At 41.2% G+C, this 13,585-nt stretch overlaps 1 protein-coding gene across 3 annotated transcripts; it reads right to left on the bottom strand.

Annotated features, from left to right (window-relative positions):
- Window positions 1-10,225: 10,225 nt before the first annotated feature.
- LOC143714872 (dual specificity protein phosphatase 14) lies at window positions 10,226-11,975 on the bottom strand. 3 transcript variants are annotated; one of them, XM_077206287.1, is made up of 2 exons: window positions 11,868-11,975; window positions 10,226-10,934 (listed from the first exon to the last, which is right to left on the bottom strand). In XM_077206287.1, exon 2 carries the CDS (start codon window positions 10,923-10,925, stop codon window positions 10,386-10,388), a length of 540 nt encoding a protein of 179 aa, XP_077062402.1. In that variant the 5' UTR covers window positions 10,926-10,934; window positions 11,868-11,975; the 3' UTR covers window positions 10,226-10,385. The 3 variants fall into 3 exon arrangements, with proteins under 3 accessions (XP_077062402.1, XP_077062403.1, XP_077062404.1); XM_077206288.1 differs by having other exon boundaries at window positions 11,834-11,922; XM_077206289.1 differs by lacking the exon at window positions 11,868-11,975 and adding an exon at window positions 11,830-11,854.
- Window positions 11,976-13,585: the final 1,610 nt, after the last annotated feature.

Consider the following 13,585-nt stretch of genomic DNA (forward strand, 5'->3'; position numbering starts at 1 on the left):
GAAAGTCTCACTAACAGTTACTAACTAACGCGTTATTTTATATTATAAGCTATATAAGTATAACTCCTATTAGTTGATTTACCTTTTGCTTTAATTAGGCTGTGCCTTGAAACTAATTTGTTTGCAATTAAGCCTTATTCTCGAAGGCTGCTGTTTAAGAATAACCTTTTGGCAAATCCTTGTGAAATATATACAAGATCTACATAGATCAGTGTCTAAACTGAATCCAGATTGCTTGTGCATCGTTTTTCTGTGACATGCACATTTACATTCACATAATTCCTCAGTAGTTTAGCCTACCTGACCAACAATACAAGATTATAAATTAAATTCAAACATGTTAACTTTTTAGTGTTCAAAGTTGATGATGTTCAAATTGAACAGATTTCATGCACTCGCTTGTCAGTTCTCATGAGTATCAGAGGTCTACATCCCTCAGCCATGTCTGGCTTCATTAATGACAGTATGCGTGAGAACAATGCACACAAGCACTGCCTATGAAGGCTGTCTAAGAGAGTTTCTGTCATTTCTTCATATCACTGTGCTTCACATGGTGGTAGTGTTATGTTTAAGAGATCCAGTGCACATGCACATGTTTGAGTCCAGATTGTGCATCACATTTTCCCTCCTTCTTCCACTTTCATCCTATCCATTAAAACACACAAACAAACCTGCTCATTTCATTTGAGCACTTTTAGCTTTGGCCGTTCATGCAAACAAATGTATAGAAATATAAACAGTAAACTGGGAAAAATCGTATGGTTATAGTTGTATGACAAGGTGCACATGGTTCACTGCTCTGACACAATAGTTGGCTTTCAGTCTTTGATTTTAAAATTCATGTGCATGCATACTGTTCAGAAGTCTGGGGTCAGTAAGTTATGGATGCATTAAATAAAGAATGCATTAAATTGAATAAAAGTGACATTTATTATGTTACAAAAGATTTCTGTTTCAAATAAATGCTGTTCTTCTGAACTTTCTATTCGTCAAAGAATCTTTAAAAAAATGCATTTCCACAAAAGTATGAAGCAATAACAGCACAACTGTTTTCAACATTGATAATAATCAGAAATGTTTCTTAAGCAGGAAATCATCATATTAGAATGATTTCTGAAGGATCCTGTGACACTGAAGACTGAAGTAATGATGCTGAAAATTCAGATTTGATCACAGGAATGAATTACATTCTACAACTGCAATTCCAAAAAAGTAGAGAGATTGTGTAAAATGCAATAAAATCAAGAATCTCTTGAACAGACAGAAGTACAAAGAAAAAATGTTACTGCACCAAATGTATGGATCAACGGGGTTCATACAGAAAACATGTTAGTATTTGGAATATCAGACATTTGCATGTCTTCTTTGAAAATATGGTTAAAGAGGTCACAGACATCTGCTTTATTTGGCCTCAAGCAGTGAGGCATTACTGTGAAGTTTCGAATCCAAAACAGATGACACTTGTATGAAATAGCAATATAAAAACCCCTTTTCTCTCTTCCCTTTTCAGTTTCCACTGAAATAAGTGTGCACTGCTTAAATAAGGTATATATATATATATATATATATATATATATATATATATATATACACTGTTTACATAAGGTATATATATATATACACTGCTTACATAAGGTATATATATATAAAAAAGTAGTTTCTTGGATGTTCTGAAAAACAGTAGGCCTATTGTGCTCACTATTGAAGGTAAGACTAAGTTCTCTTACGGGAGGTTCTCTCGTACAGCGTAATATCTTACGCTATGGGGAAACCCTCTTTTCCACGAGAAATTGAAGCCAAAAATTATTCTTAATTTTGAATTAATGTAAAACGCTTTGCAGCAGCATGCAGGTAAGACGGCTTGCGTGCCTATTGGCTGACCTGCGGCAACAGGCAACAGCAGCAGCAGCAGCCTATCGAGAGAGGCCCTGCGTGACGCCATATCCAATGGGGGCGCTTTGCGCCCACTACGTCACGAAATAGGCGTGGTAGCTCGACAGGCTGATACAAACTGATTTTTTATCTCTTCAGCGAAGCATGCATCGCTGGATCCAGAGTGAGAAGCCGCGCCGTTGAGAATAAGCCTTCTGCGGGACGAGCCTCCGATTCTGAAGCCGCTGGCCTTCACCTCGCCGCCTTCAGTCGCCGTACCTGCTACGCTTTCCGGCATCCATATCCTTTTACCTCTGCTGAGAGTGTGTGTTGGCCCCCCGACTCACACTCTCTCTCTCTTATCTAAAAGAGCAAGCGTCTTTTTAAAGATGCCTCATTCCTGTGGCTTGTGCCGAGCCGCACTCAGCGACGGGGACCGACTCTGAGGACTCGCCTGGCATTTTTTCTCCGAGTCTGCACTTCCACCCGCTATAGTGCCGCGCCATATAAAGCATATAAAGCCATATAAAGGACTCAACGGGTCCCTGAGCCTTCTCCAGCCTGCGAAAGCTCGCCGGTTCGCCCGTCAGCTTCGCCAGCTTCACTCGAGTCGCTGACTGACGGACACTTCCGCCATTGGTGACGACGAGATAGCTGCATCTGTGGAGGAGGACAGCTGCTCTATCCTGGCGTCGGACAGTGAGGATTGGGCAAGCTCTGTGGACCTCCCCCCTCTGCCCGCGAGTCGTCAGGGAAACGGGCCAGCATCGAATCCGAGCTGATACATCTACTCTCACAAGCCGTGGCGAGCCTCGGCCTTGAGTGGAAGGCGCCCGCGCAGCCTGCTCTCGCTCTGCCAGACGCCGCCCCCCTCCACGTGGGCCCGGCAGAAGACTGAGATAAAGCCCAGGCCTCAAAGTCTTCCTAGCCCTCCTAGGTAAGCAACGGTGTTTAAGTCTCGCCGCGGCCTGACTCGCACCGTAAATGTTCGCTCGTTCAGTTCCAGAAAATGCGACTGTTCCAGTGTATTCTGCAGTAAACAAGCCGGTACCACGGCCCACTTGCCTGCACACAAAAACCGTTTTACGCCGATCCAAGTAAATCACATGAAGAATGTAATTTCTGGTATCCCGGCCATGGCCGATGGTGTTATGAATGTAATAAAAAAATGCACCGAAAATTTTTCGCTCGTTCAGTTCCAGAAAATGCGACTGTTCCAGTGTATTCTGCAGTAAAACAAGCCGGTACCACGGCCCGCTTGCCTGCACACAAAAGCCGTTTTCACGGTGACCCAGATAAATCACATGAAGTGTATTTTCTGTATTCCGGCCACGGCCGATGGTGTCGATTGTGCATTACATGTAGTGAATGTGCCCACAACCCAGTGCCCACAAACACTACACTATGCATGTCCCGCGGTTTCGGTAAAAACGAAACCAACACACATTCAGTCAGCTCAGGCAGACGGTGTTTTGAGTGTAGTAAATGTGCTCGCTGTCACGCGCCCACATTCACTCACAGACATGTTAAACCCCACGGTTTTCATCCCGCTCATTTCCTCTTCGCAAACTGCCATAGAGAAATCGAGCGCGGCCAGACCGCCCGCTGTGATCAGCGCGCTCCCCTCTTCAGATGCTGCAAGCACAGTGTTTACAGTCACTTTACAGCACACCAGAGCTCTCCGGTCGCCACTACGCTGTGGCCAGAGCCCAGATTACATTCTACCTCTAGCTATTCATGCAAATGCGTGGGCAAAGCTTCCCGGGGTGTCAGAATGGGTGCTGAACACTATAAAAACAGGCTATTCGCTGCAGTTCGCTCGACGTCCCCGCCGTTACATGGCGCGAGTCGAAACTACGGTAAAGAAGTCTACTTCGAGCCGAAATAGCAAAACTACTGAGGAAAAGGGCCATAGAACCTTTATCTCAGGCTCAGAGCGAAGGGGGTCTACACAGCAGATATCTTCTGGTACCGAAAAAAGACGGGGGTCTCAGACCCATTCTAGATCTGCGACAGCTGAACAGAGTGCTTGTGAAACGCCAGTTCAGAATGCTTACAACCAGGAAAATCCTTGCGCAAGTTTGCCAAGAGGACTGGTTTATGTCAATAGATCTGAAAGACGCTTATTTCCAAATACAAATAGCGTCACGTCACAGGCGATTCTTGAGATTCGGCTTCGAGGGCCAGGCATATCAATACACAGTCCTACCGTTCGGCCTGTCCCTGGCACCCCGTACATTTACGATGTGCATGGACGCGGTTCTCGCACCCCTGAGACTTCGGGGCATGCGAGTTTTGTACTACTTGGACGATTGGCTGATTCTAGCTCGATCACACTCAGAGCTCATAGAACACAGGACCATATTACTCGAGCATCTCGAGAATCTGGGGCTCACAGTCAATTGGGCGAAAAGTTTGCTGTCTCCCAGTTGGAAAATGTCTTTTCTGGGCACAGTACTGGACTCGCTGTCTATGACAGCACGTCTGTCGCCGGAGTTCGAACTGGACATTCAGCGCTGTGAAATCCTTCCGCCGTGGCTCTATAGTCCCGCTCAAAAGGTTTCAGAAAATGCTGGGCCTTATGGCCTCAGCATCTTCGGTACTCTAGCTGGGTCTGCTTCGCATGCGCCCACTGCAGTTGTGACTGAAAGCGCGAGTTCCCCCCCGGGCATGGACCTTTGGTCTGTTTCGCCTCAAGGTTGGTCTAAAATGCGTCTCAGCTCTGGAACCTTGGAAAGCAACCGACTGGTATCAGTCAGGCGTGAGTCTGGGGACTCCCTCGAGTGTGAAGGTGGTGTCAACGGACGCCTCCACCTCGGGATGGGGAGCGCTGCTCGAGGGCAGACCATTCTTTGGCCAGTGGTCAGAACGGGAAAAGCTTCTACACATAAACTATCTGGAAATGATGGCAGTCAACAACGCGCTAAGGCGCTTCTGTCCCCAGATAAAAGGTCACCACGTCTTGGTCCGGTCGGACAACATGTCAATGGTGGCCTATATAAATCGCCAGGGCGGCGTCAGGTCCCGAAACCTTTACAGGCTGACGGAACGCCTCCTGGTCTGGGCTCAGCACAACCTGCTTTCACTGAAAGCAGCGCATGTGCCTGGTCGCCTGAATCTGGGACCGAACAGACTGTCCAGAAACAATGTTCCAGCAGGAGAATGGTCTCTGCACCCGCAGACGATCCGACTGCTGTGGAAGACATTCGGCAGAGCGCAGGTGGACCTGTTCGCGTCCCAAAAAAACGCTCACTGTCCGAAGTTTTTCTCCAAAAGCAGGGATGCGCTGGCCCACGTCTGGCCCCGCTGCCCTGTCTATGTTTTTCCCCCCGTCTCGCTCCTGCCTCAGGTGTTGGAACGAATCAGGGAAAACAGATGCTCAGTGCTGGTCATGGCTCCGCTCTGGACGAACCAGACTTGGTTCCCAGTCCTTATGCAGCTGACCAGCACTGCCCCGTGGCCAATACCGATGAGGAAAGACCTCCTCTCTCAGGCCAAGGGCTCAATCTGGCATCCTCGCCCAGAGCTATGGTCCCTACATGCATGGGCCATCAACGGGTACCCGCTAACCTCCCAGAGGGAGTGTTAAACACGATCAAGTAGGCTACTAGACGCCTACCCCGTCTACTAGACGGCTCTATTTTTCAAAATGGTCTGTGTTCTCTGGCTGGTGTCAAGCTCAGGGCTTTTCACCCCTAGACTGCGTGGTTACGGAAGTTCTCTCCTTCCTTCAAGAGCTACTGGATAAGGGTAGAACCCCATCCACACTCAAAGTTTATGTGGCGGCCATAGCGTTGTTTACTAAACCGGCGTCTGGCCAGTCACTGGGGAAGAACGACCTGATCGTGCGATTCCTCAAAGGAGCTAGGAGGCTAGACCTCCTTCAGTCCCTGTGGGGGACCTTTCTACGGTTTTGGAAGCCATGAAAGGTGCCCCATTCGAGCCAATCCATTTGTCAGACATGAAACATTTGTCTTTCAAAACAGTGTTTCTTATGGCTCTCGCTTCAGTGAAGCGCATTGGGGATCTACAAGCGCTTTCGGTAAGCGCGACGTGTATGGAATTCGGGCCTAATGACTCGAAAGTCATACTCAAACCCAGGCACGGGTACGTGGCTAAATACCTCAACACACCGTTCAGGGCCCAGGTTATTTCCCTGTCCGCCCTTCCGGTTCACAACGAGGAGAAGGACGCCAGTCTCCTTTGCCCTGTCAGGGCACTGAGAACTTATGTGTCCCGCTCGTCTGTTTTCAGACAGACCGAGCAGCTCTTTGTTTTGTTTAACGGGCGTTCTAAGGGACTAGCCGCATCAAAACAGAGCCTATCCAGGTGGATAGTCGATGTCATAGCGCTGGCTTACACTTCTGAGGGCCTGCAGTAGAGATGCGCGGTTGGCGGTTACAGCCGTGGACTCCGCGGATAAACTGCGGATCGGGCGGATGCAAGACGAAAAAAAATATTTTAATTAAATTCGGGCGGGTGGCGGGCGGTTGAACCAATCAAAAGAAAAATATATGTATACATTGTTAAATATTGTTATCTGACTATACATCCAAAAAAAAAATCAAGCACACTTTGAAATAGTCAAATTTTCATCAGGCAGCTAGTCGAGTCTATGCAGAGACTGCTTGTTATTATCAGAGATGGCAACGCCGGCGAAGACTATCAGATAAGGTCAGGTTTGCCGAAGTGCGTTTAATTTAGGCTATTTATTTATTTTTGTCCCTGCATGCCGATTGGAGACGGAGTTTACTGCTGATATTCTGAGAGCTTTCTAGTCTCGCGGTTGTCATCAGCAGCGCCTTGTATCGCCCAATGAGCGGATGTCGGGCGGGGTTTTGAAAATTGGTGCGGATGGATGGCTAAATGGATGTTAAAATGGTTAGCTCCCGTTGGATGCTATTTATAGGGAATGATGCTTCTAGCCTCTCTTCTCTGACTCTCTGTGAGTCCATGGTGATTTTGCAATATATGAGCCCCGGGCTACTGCCCTTGGGACTTTGGTGTCGGATCCCAGTACGCACGGCGTTTTACACTGTGTTCCCCATAGCGTAAGATATTACGCAGTACGAGAGAACCTCTCGTAAGAGAACGTACTCGGTTACTAACGTAACCTCGGTTCTCTCTAGAGAGGGAACGAGTACTGCGTATCTTGCCGTGCTTACAACATGCTCTGGTTCACTTCGGCGATGAAAAACCAGTTTGTATCAGCCTATCGAGCTATATTTATAGGTCAAGGCCACGTCTATTTCGTGACGTAGTGGGCGCGAATCGCCCCCATTGGATATGGCGTCACGCAGGGCCTCTCTCGATAGGCTGCTGCTGTCGCCGCAGGGCAGCCAATAGGCACGCAATCCGTCTCGCCTATGTCTGCATGCTGCTGCAACGCGTTTTACATTAATTCAAAATTAAGGATAATTTTTATCTTCAATATCTCGTGGAAAAGAGGTTTTTCCCATAGCGTAAGATACAAGAGAACCTCTTCTAGAGAGAACCGAGGTTACGTTAGTAACCGAGTACGATTTGCAATGAAACATATTAAATGCACAGACCTTCTATTTTTAATTTCAGGTAAATTCTTAAAGAATTGAAGCATGTTTCTGCCACATTAGAAAAAAATCATATTTGGGTCAATCGTAATTATGCGATAAAAAGTCATTATGACATCAAAGTCTTTTATGGCATCATTTAGATTTTGTAATTTCATAATTTTTTTCTTTTTTGAAATTTTTTTTCTTGTGTGTCTGAAATAGACCTCCATGTAAACATACAATTTGATAATAAGTTATTATCTGCTAGCACGCCAAAACAATGCCAGTCAGTTTCATAACTTTCACAGAATAACTTTCAGTTCTGTGTGTTTTTTTTGGTCCAGGAAACCAGACAGTAGAAAAGTACAGTGAAGATTGGACATTCATAATTCAGGAAGACGGAAAACCCCGTACAGCCTCATGGCCCGGACCAGGAATATTTGTACAATGCCCAGGTCACCTGACCATAAAAACCTTTAACAAAAAACAAACAAACAAGGAAGTAATCTTCATGCCACGCTCACATTACCACATATCAAATATGCACCATCAGGGTGTGTGTGTGAATTTTCACTTTGTCAATTTTTACGTCTCTATAAAAATGCTGGTGGAAATACACACATTCCAATGCCAAAAAAACAAACTAGTTATATAGTTGTAGATCTCCATTGCAAATGACTTTTTTAAGATTTCCAAACTTAAAAAATACATAAAGGTTTCAAACTGAGGCACCACACAAGCAGATATGAAAATTAATTGCAGCTCATCAGAGCCAAAGGAAACAAAGATTGTGAAGCGCATGCGGCCCAAGTTCAACCAGACAAAACCAGAAACCAGTGAAGTCCAGTCAGAGACTTGTCAAAGTAAATGTCTCGCTATAACAAAAATCAAATGTATAACCGTAATAACCCAGGCTCTTTTTTATTTTTTCCACAAAGAATATTTATTTGTCTTATCTGACTAAAACCAAGCTAATGTTTGATGTACAATAGTGTTCAAATAAAAGTTTAGATTTTTTTTAATGCTTGTTGAAAGATGAAACAGCTGACTGCGTTGGATCATTTTATGACAAGCCTTAAAAACGAGTCATTTCAGAATAGTAGTGCAAAAAACTTTATTAACATTAACATTACAAGTGAACCTCAAGGAAACTATATATATATATATATATATATATATATATATACACACACACATATAGTCAAACCAAAAATCATGACAGATATATGATCTGTCACTTATATATGACACCAGATATAATTTGTTATATATTTTTTTACTAGTGGGTGCAGGACACTTTAGTTTTATGTAAGTGAGGTAAGCAAAATAAAGTAAACTAAATTATAAATTCATGTGTGACACAGTCTAACAGAAGGATGGCCAAAACCAGTGAAATATCAACTGATTTGATAACTCTGAGCTCCTGTCATATTTTATTACCATTTTCTAAACTATAGCGAATAAACTGTGATAATGTGAGAAATGTTGAAGGTGTCTGAATAAATTTAGGTTTGACTGTATATATATATATATATATATATATATATATATATATATATATATATATATATATATAAATCCCTTTAAAGTTACACACACATTACTGACATTGTTGGTAGGAATATCACTTTCATATTTTCATAATTTTCACTCTCATTGTGCACTGGCCAGATTTTTTATTGTTTCTTTTTCCATGTGAGGAATTTGCCTTTCAGGCCTTGCAAGAGAACTTTATTGTTGACGGATATTGTTTGTACAAAAATATTCTTGGTAAACCCCAACAATCTTCCATTTAATCCACATTGCAATGCCAATGCACTGACCAACAAATAAACTGAACCAGATGGCGTCAAGTGATGCTGGAGTTTTCTCAGAAACTTATTTTTTTCTGAGCCATATTTGCGTTGATTTTAATAATCTAGTCCCAAGAGGATTTTTAGTGGATGTAAAACTGGATGTGGATGTGCACATAGATGTGTAACTTACAGGTCTGTGTGGCTTGAGAAGTGTGCTATTTTTTAAACAAAAGTTGCAGTAGTCTTTTCTTCCCTTTTGTGACCTATGATTGTGACGTATATCCAGTGAAACGGCTTCTCGAACAAGGAAATATGTGGTCATCAGAGAAGAGATGATGTCACTGCAAGAGGGATGGGAAGTTATTTTGATTCAAGATTATGAGGCGCATGAATAAATCTTTTTTTTATTAAACTGCAATATATAAGTAAAAATAAGACTTGTCAATTTGATTTCATGGTGACTTTAAAGTTCCCCCTGGTAAAAATAAAGCTTTAATTTAATGTTGTTTACATGTTTATGTAATGTTTTTAATATGCTTTAAGAAAAAAACATGTGTAGATTCATAAGTCGACAGCATTGCTGAGCATTTTCTCCTTAAAACTGCTTTGAACCAAAGACAGTCTCAAAAACACGGTTTGAAATCGCTGGTGTTTCTGACGTCACAAACTACCTTGTAACCAATCAGATCAACGTGTGATCGTCAACGAGTGGATCTCTGAGCTGAGTGAGTGAGTTTAGGCGGGGCTCATCTGCATATTCATAGAACCGCGTATACTAAATGAGGAAAGGGTGTAGAGTTACATTCAAGATATTTTAAGACATGAAGAAAAAACATTTAAATATGTCATTTTGGCGATCAAAGATGAGATTTAAAGGATAAAAATTCACTACAGGGGGACTTTAAAATAAATACTACAAGGTTTATGTTTTGTTCTCTAATGCAATGACTCATTTTTTAAGTGTGGTTTAAGCACACATATATTTTGTTGGGTGACTGTACTTCAATCAACATGCCAAACTAAGAATTCTTCTGCCATCTTCTGTTTTTTTATTGCATAACATCACAAACACTTAATTAACACCACAACTTATAAAATCAAACATAACGTTGATACGCCCAACACAATCTTTTTCAAAATCATTCAAATATGAATGAAATAACAAGAAACGCAAACATTTCCTTTCCTAAAGTGGAATCAATCCCCTCGTTTCTCTCTCGTATAAATCTGGAATGTCTCCAACAGGAGAGTTGATCATTCGGACTGTGTTTTCTCCGTGTATTTTGCGCTCGTACTCGATGAGCTGCCTCCAGAAGCCGGTGTTCGGTCTGATGATGGGTCTCTGAGCTTTGAGTCGTGTGTGAGCCTCTGCCAGTGTGTGATGACAGTGTTTCATCAGGAACGCCAGACACAGAGACGCGGATCGACTGACGCCTGCGTTACAGTGAACCAGGACTCGTCCATGTTCTTCACAAACCTGCTGGATCTTATCAGCAACTGCGTCAAAATGCTCAGCGAGTCTGGATTCAGGATCATCGGAGACAGACACGTGCATGTAATCGACCGTGGGAATGTTTGAGCTTCTGACGTCCTGAGTTGCATTAATAACACATGTGATGTTGAGAGAGCTTATAACTGAAGAGTTGTTTGCCGTTTTGCCGTTGCCGATGTAAAGAAAGTCCGTGATCTGAGCAAACCCTCCGAGTCCTCCTGCTCTTCCTGACATGGTGTAACACTACGAACAAATGTGCAAGATTAATAGTGCAAACATCACAAATAAACTAGGATACTTTGTTATGATAAACTTTTATGTGTTGGCTTGCCTGAAAGCTTTACAGACACACAGATAAATAGATAGATAGATGATATATAGATATAGATTGATGGTATGGATAGATAGAGAAAGAGATAGATAGATTAGATTGATGATGGATAGATAGATGGTTGGATGCTGGATAGACAGACATAGATAGATGGTATAAGATAGAGACAGAGATAGATAAATAGATAGATAGATACTGTAGATAGATTAGATGGATGGATGGATGCTGGATAGACAGACAGATAGATAGATAGATAGATAGATATATAGATAGATAGAAACAGAGATAGATAGATAGAGACAGAGATAGATATATAGATAGATAGATTAGATGGATAGATGGATGCTGGATAGACAGACAGATAGAGAGATAGATAGAGACAGAGATAGATAGATTAGATGGATGGATGCTGGATAGACAGACATATAGATAGATAGATATATAGATGGTATAGATAGATAGATAGATACAGAGATAGATAGATGATATAGATAGATACAGAGACAGATAGATAGACGGATGGATGGTTAGATAGATGTAGATTTATCTTGAAAACACATCAAACACAAAGGCTCATTAACGTTTGCACAGTTTTCATCAGGAGAATAATGAAGCGGTCTATTCTTGTGTGACTGAAACCAGTTCGACACTGGATACACTCTGATATGCTATTTTTTTCTGAATGCTTTCATACACGGTACATTTATATGGAGTTTTTAATCATGTACGTGTAGTTATCGATACTTTACGCTGCATTGTAAAAGAGTTCTGTTTGATTGTTTTATAAGTAGGCTATAATAATAACACCTACAGAAAGGGTGGTAAAATATCAGCGATTACTTCACCTGCGCGCGACTGGTGTCTTCTGAAGAGCTCTTCTTCTACTCGCTGCGGCTCGAGGACATTGCGCGCTCACAGCGACACCTACCGACGGCCAGAGTCAACAGCAAAACAAAACCTATCGGACGAAAATAAATCTGTCTATAACCTTAACAAGCAGCTCGAATACACTAGCAATGATTTATTATCAGGAAGATAACCAAACAAAATACCATCGTAACCATTTATCTCTATTTATGGTGATTCGCATTAAAAACCACAGGGTTTGGCTTGTACTAGGGTTTGTTGATGCTTTCAGATAATGAAACACACTTCAGTTGCTGTCAGTGTCAAATCAAAATCGCCAGGATGGTATTTAACGTTTTATATGAGCCCATATATTTAATTTATATTAATTGAGATCTGTTTGTGTGATTTGGTGTTCCTCCCACATTTACATCAACATGATGCAAATGAATTATTACAACAAACAACAACAAAAAAGTCTATTGCACTCACTACAAAAAGTACATCCATTGCAGTGGTGTTGGTCCAAGAGATTCACTGTAAGAAACAAATATCTGTAGAAAAATGGAAAAGTAATGTTCTTCAACAGCAATATATTCGTTTTATTTACGGACATTTCCTTTCACCTTAAAACACAACAAAATACTTCGAAATATTGGTAAAATACCTGTGAAAAATTCATTCAAGTGGTTCCCATCAGGGGATCGTTTTTTATGGATTTAGTTGTAATTAATTCATTTTAAATTTTAAGGATTAAGCAGTTTATAAACACTTTCACTAGAAATATAGAATTCAGAAAACCGTGTAATTAGTGACACCTGTGGCCGTTAAGTGAACTGCAGCCACCAACTAAAAAAATGAAATCTTGCATATGAAATTATATCAAAGTATGAATTAACTTGTGTAATAATTATTCTTACACTTAAGTCTAAATAAAAGATATGATGTGCTGTCCCAATCACCCAAATGTTACCAAAAAAGGCTTTTTTCAAGCTATGTTTGTGGATGTTTCTGTTTATCTGTAGTGATGATAGTACCCTTGTAAAAAGAAGTATGCTTAACTATATTGCATGTTCATTTGCAGTGTACTTTAAATCTTAAAAGTTTACTTTTTAAAAACTGTACTTGCAGATAATTTAATAAAAGAGAAATTATATAAGAGGACACTTTCAAGACTGTTTCTTCACAAACTTACAAGTACAATTTGTCAGTGTAAAATATTTTAATAATCTTTTGTCGTGCTTTAATGTACACTTATTTTCATGTGTCGACTAACACACTAAAGTACATGTAAAGAACTTGATTATTGTACTTGATATTACATTTAAAGTTAATATATTTTAAATGTACTAAATTGCAACTTCAACATAACATATGTGTAATTACAAATATAGTTAAACACATTACATAAAAGTTTTAATATAATAACACTAAAGTATATTTTAGGTAACAATACTGTAATTGTTTTTGACAGTACATTCAGCAATACACTTCAACCATATTTCTAACAGAAGTTATGAAATTACAAATAAAGTAAAAAAAGAGTTCTAATTTCAGCTATTTGAATTCAATATAAATTTTAAAGTCCCCCTGAAGTCAATAATTTAATCCCTTAAAACTCATCTTTGATCACCAAAATGACATATTTAAACGTTTTTTCCTTGAAAAAAATCTCTTCATGCCTTGAAATATCTTGAATGTAACTCTACACTCTTGC

This window comes from Siphateles boraxobius, unplaced genomic scaffold (assembly GCF_051911475.1).
Source record: "Siphateles boraxobius isolate OS27281-9 unplaced genomic scaffold, OSU_SipBor_1 56, whole genome shotgun sequence".
In the NCBI taxonomy this organism is placed as follows: domain Eukaryota; kingdom Metazoa; phylum Chordata; class Actinopteri; order Cypriniformes; family Leuciscidae; genus Siphateles; species Siphateles boraxobius.

Coding starts and splice junctions, on each gene's coding strand:
- LOC143714872 (XM_077206287.1), bottom strand. CDS start 10,925: ATGTCAGGAAGAGCAGGAGGACTCGGAGGGTTTGCTCAGATCACGGAC.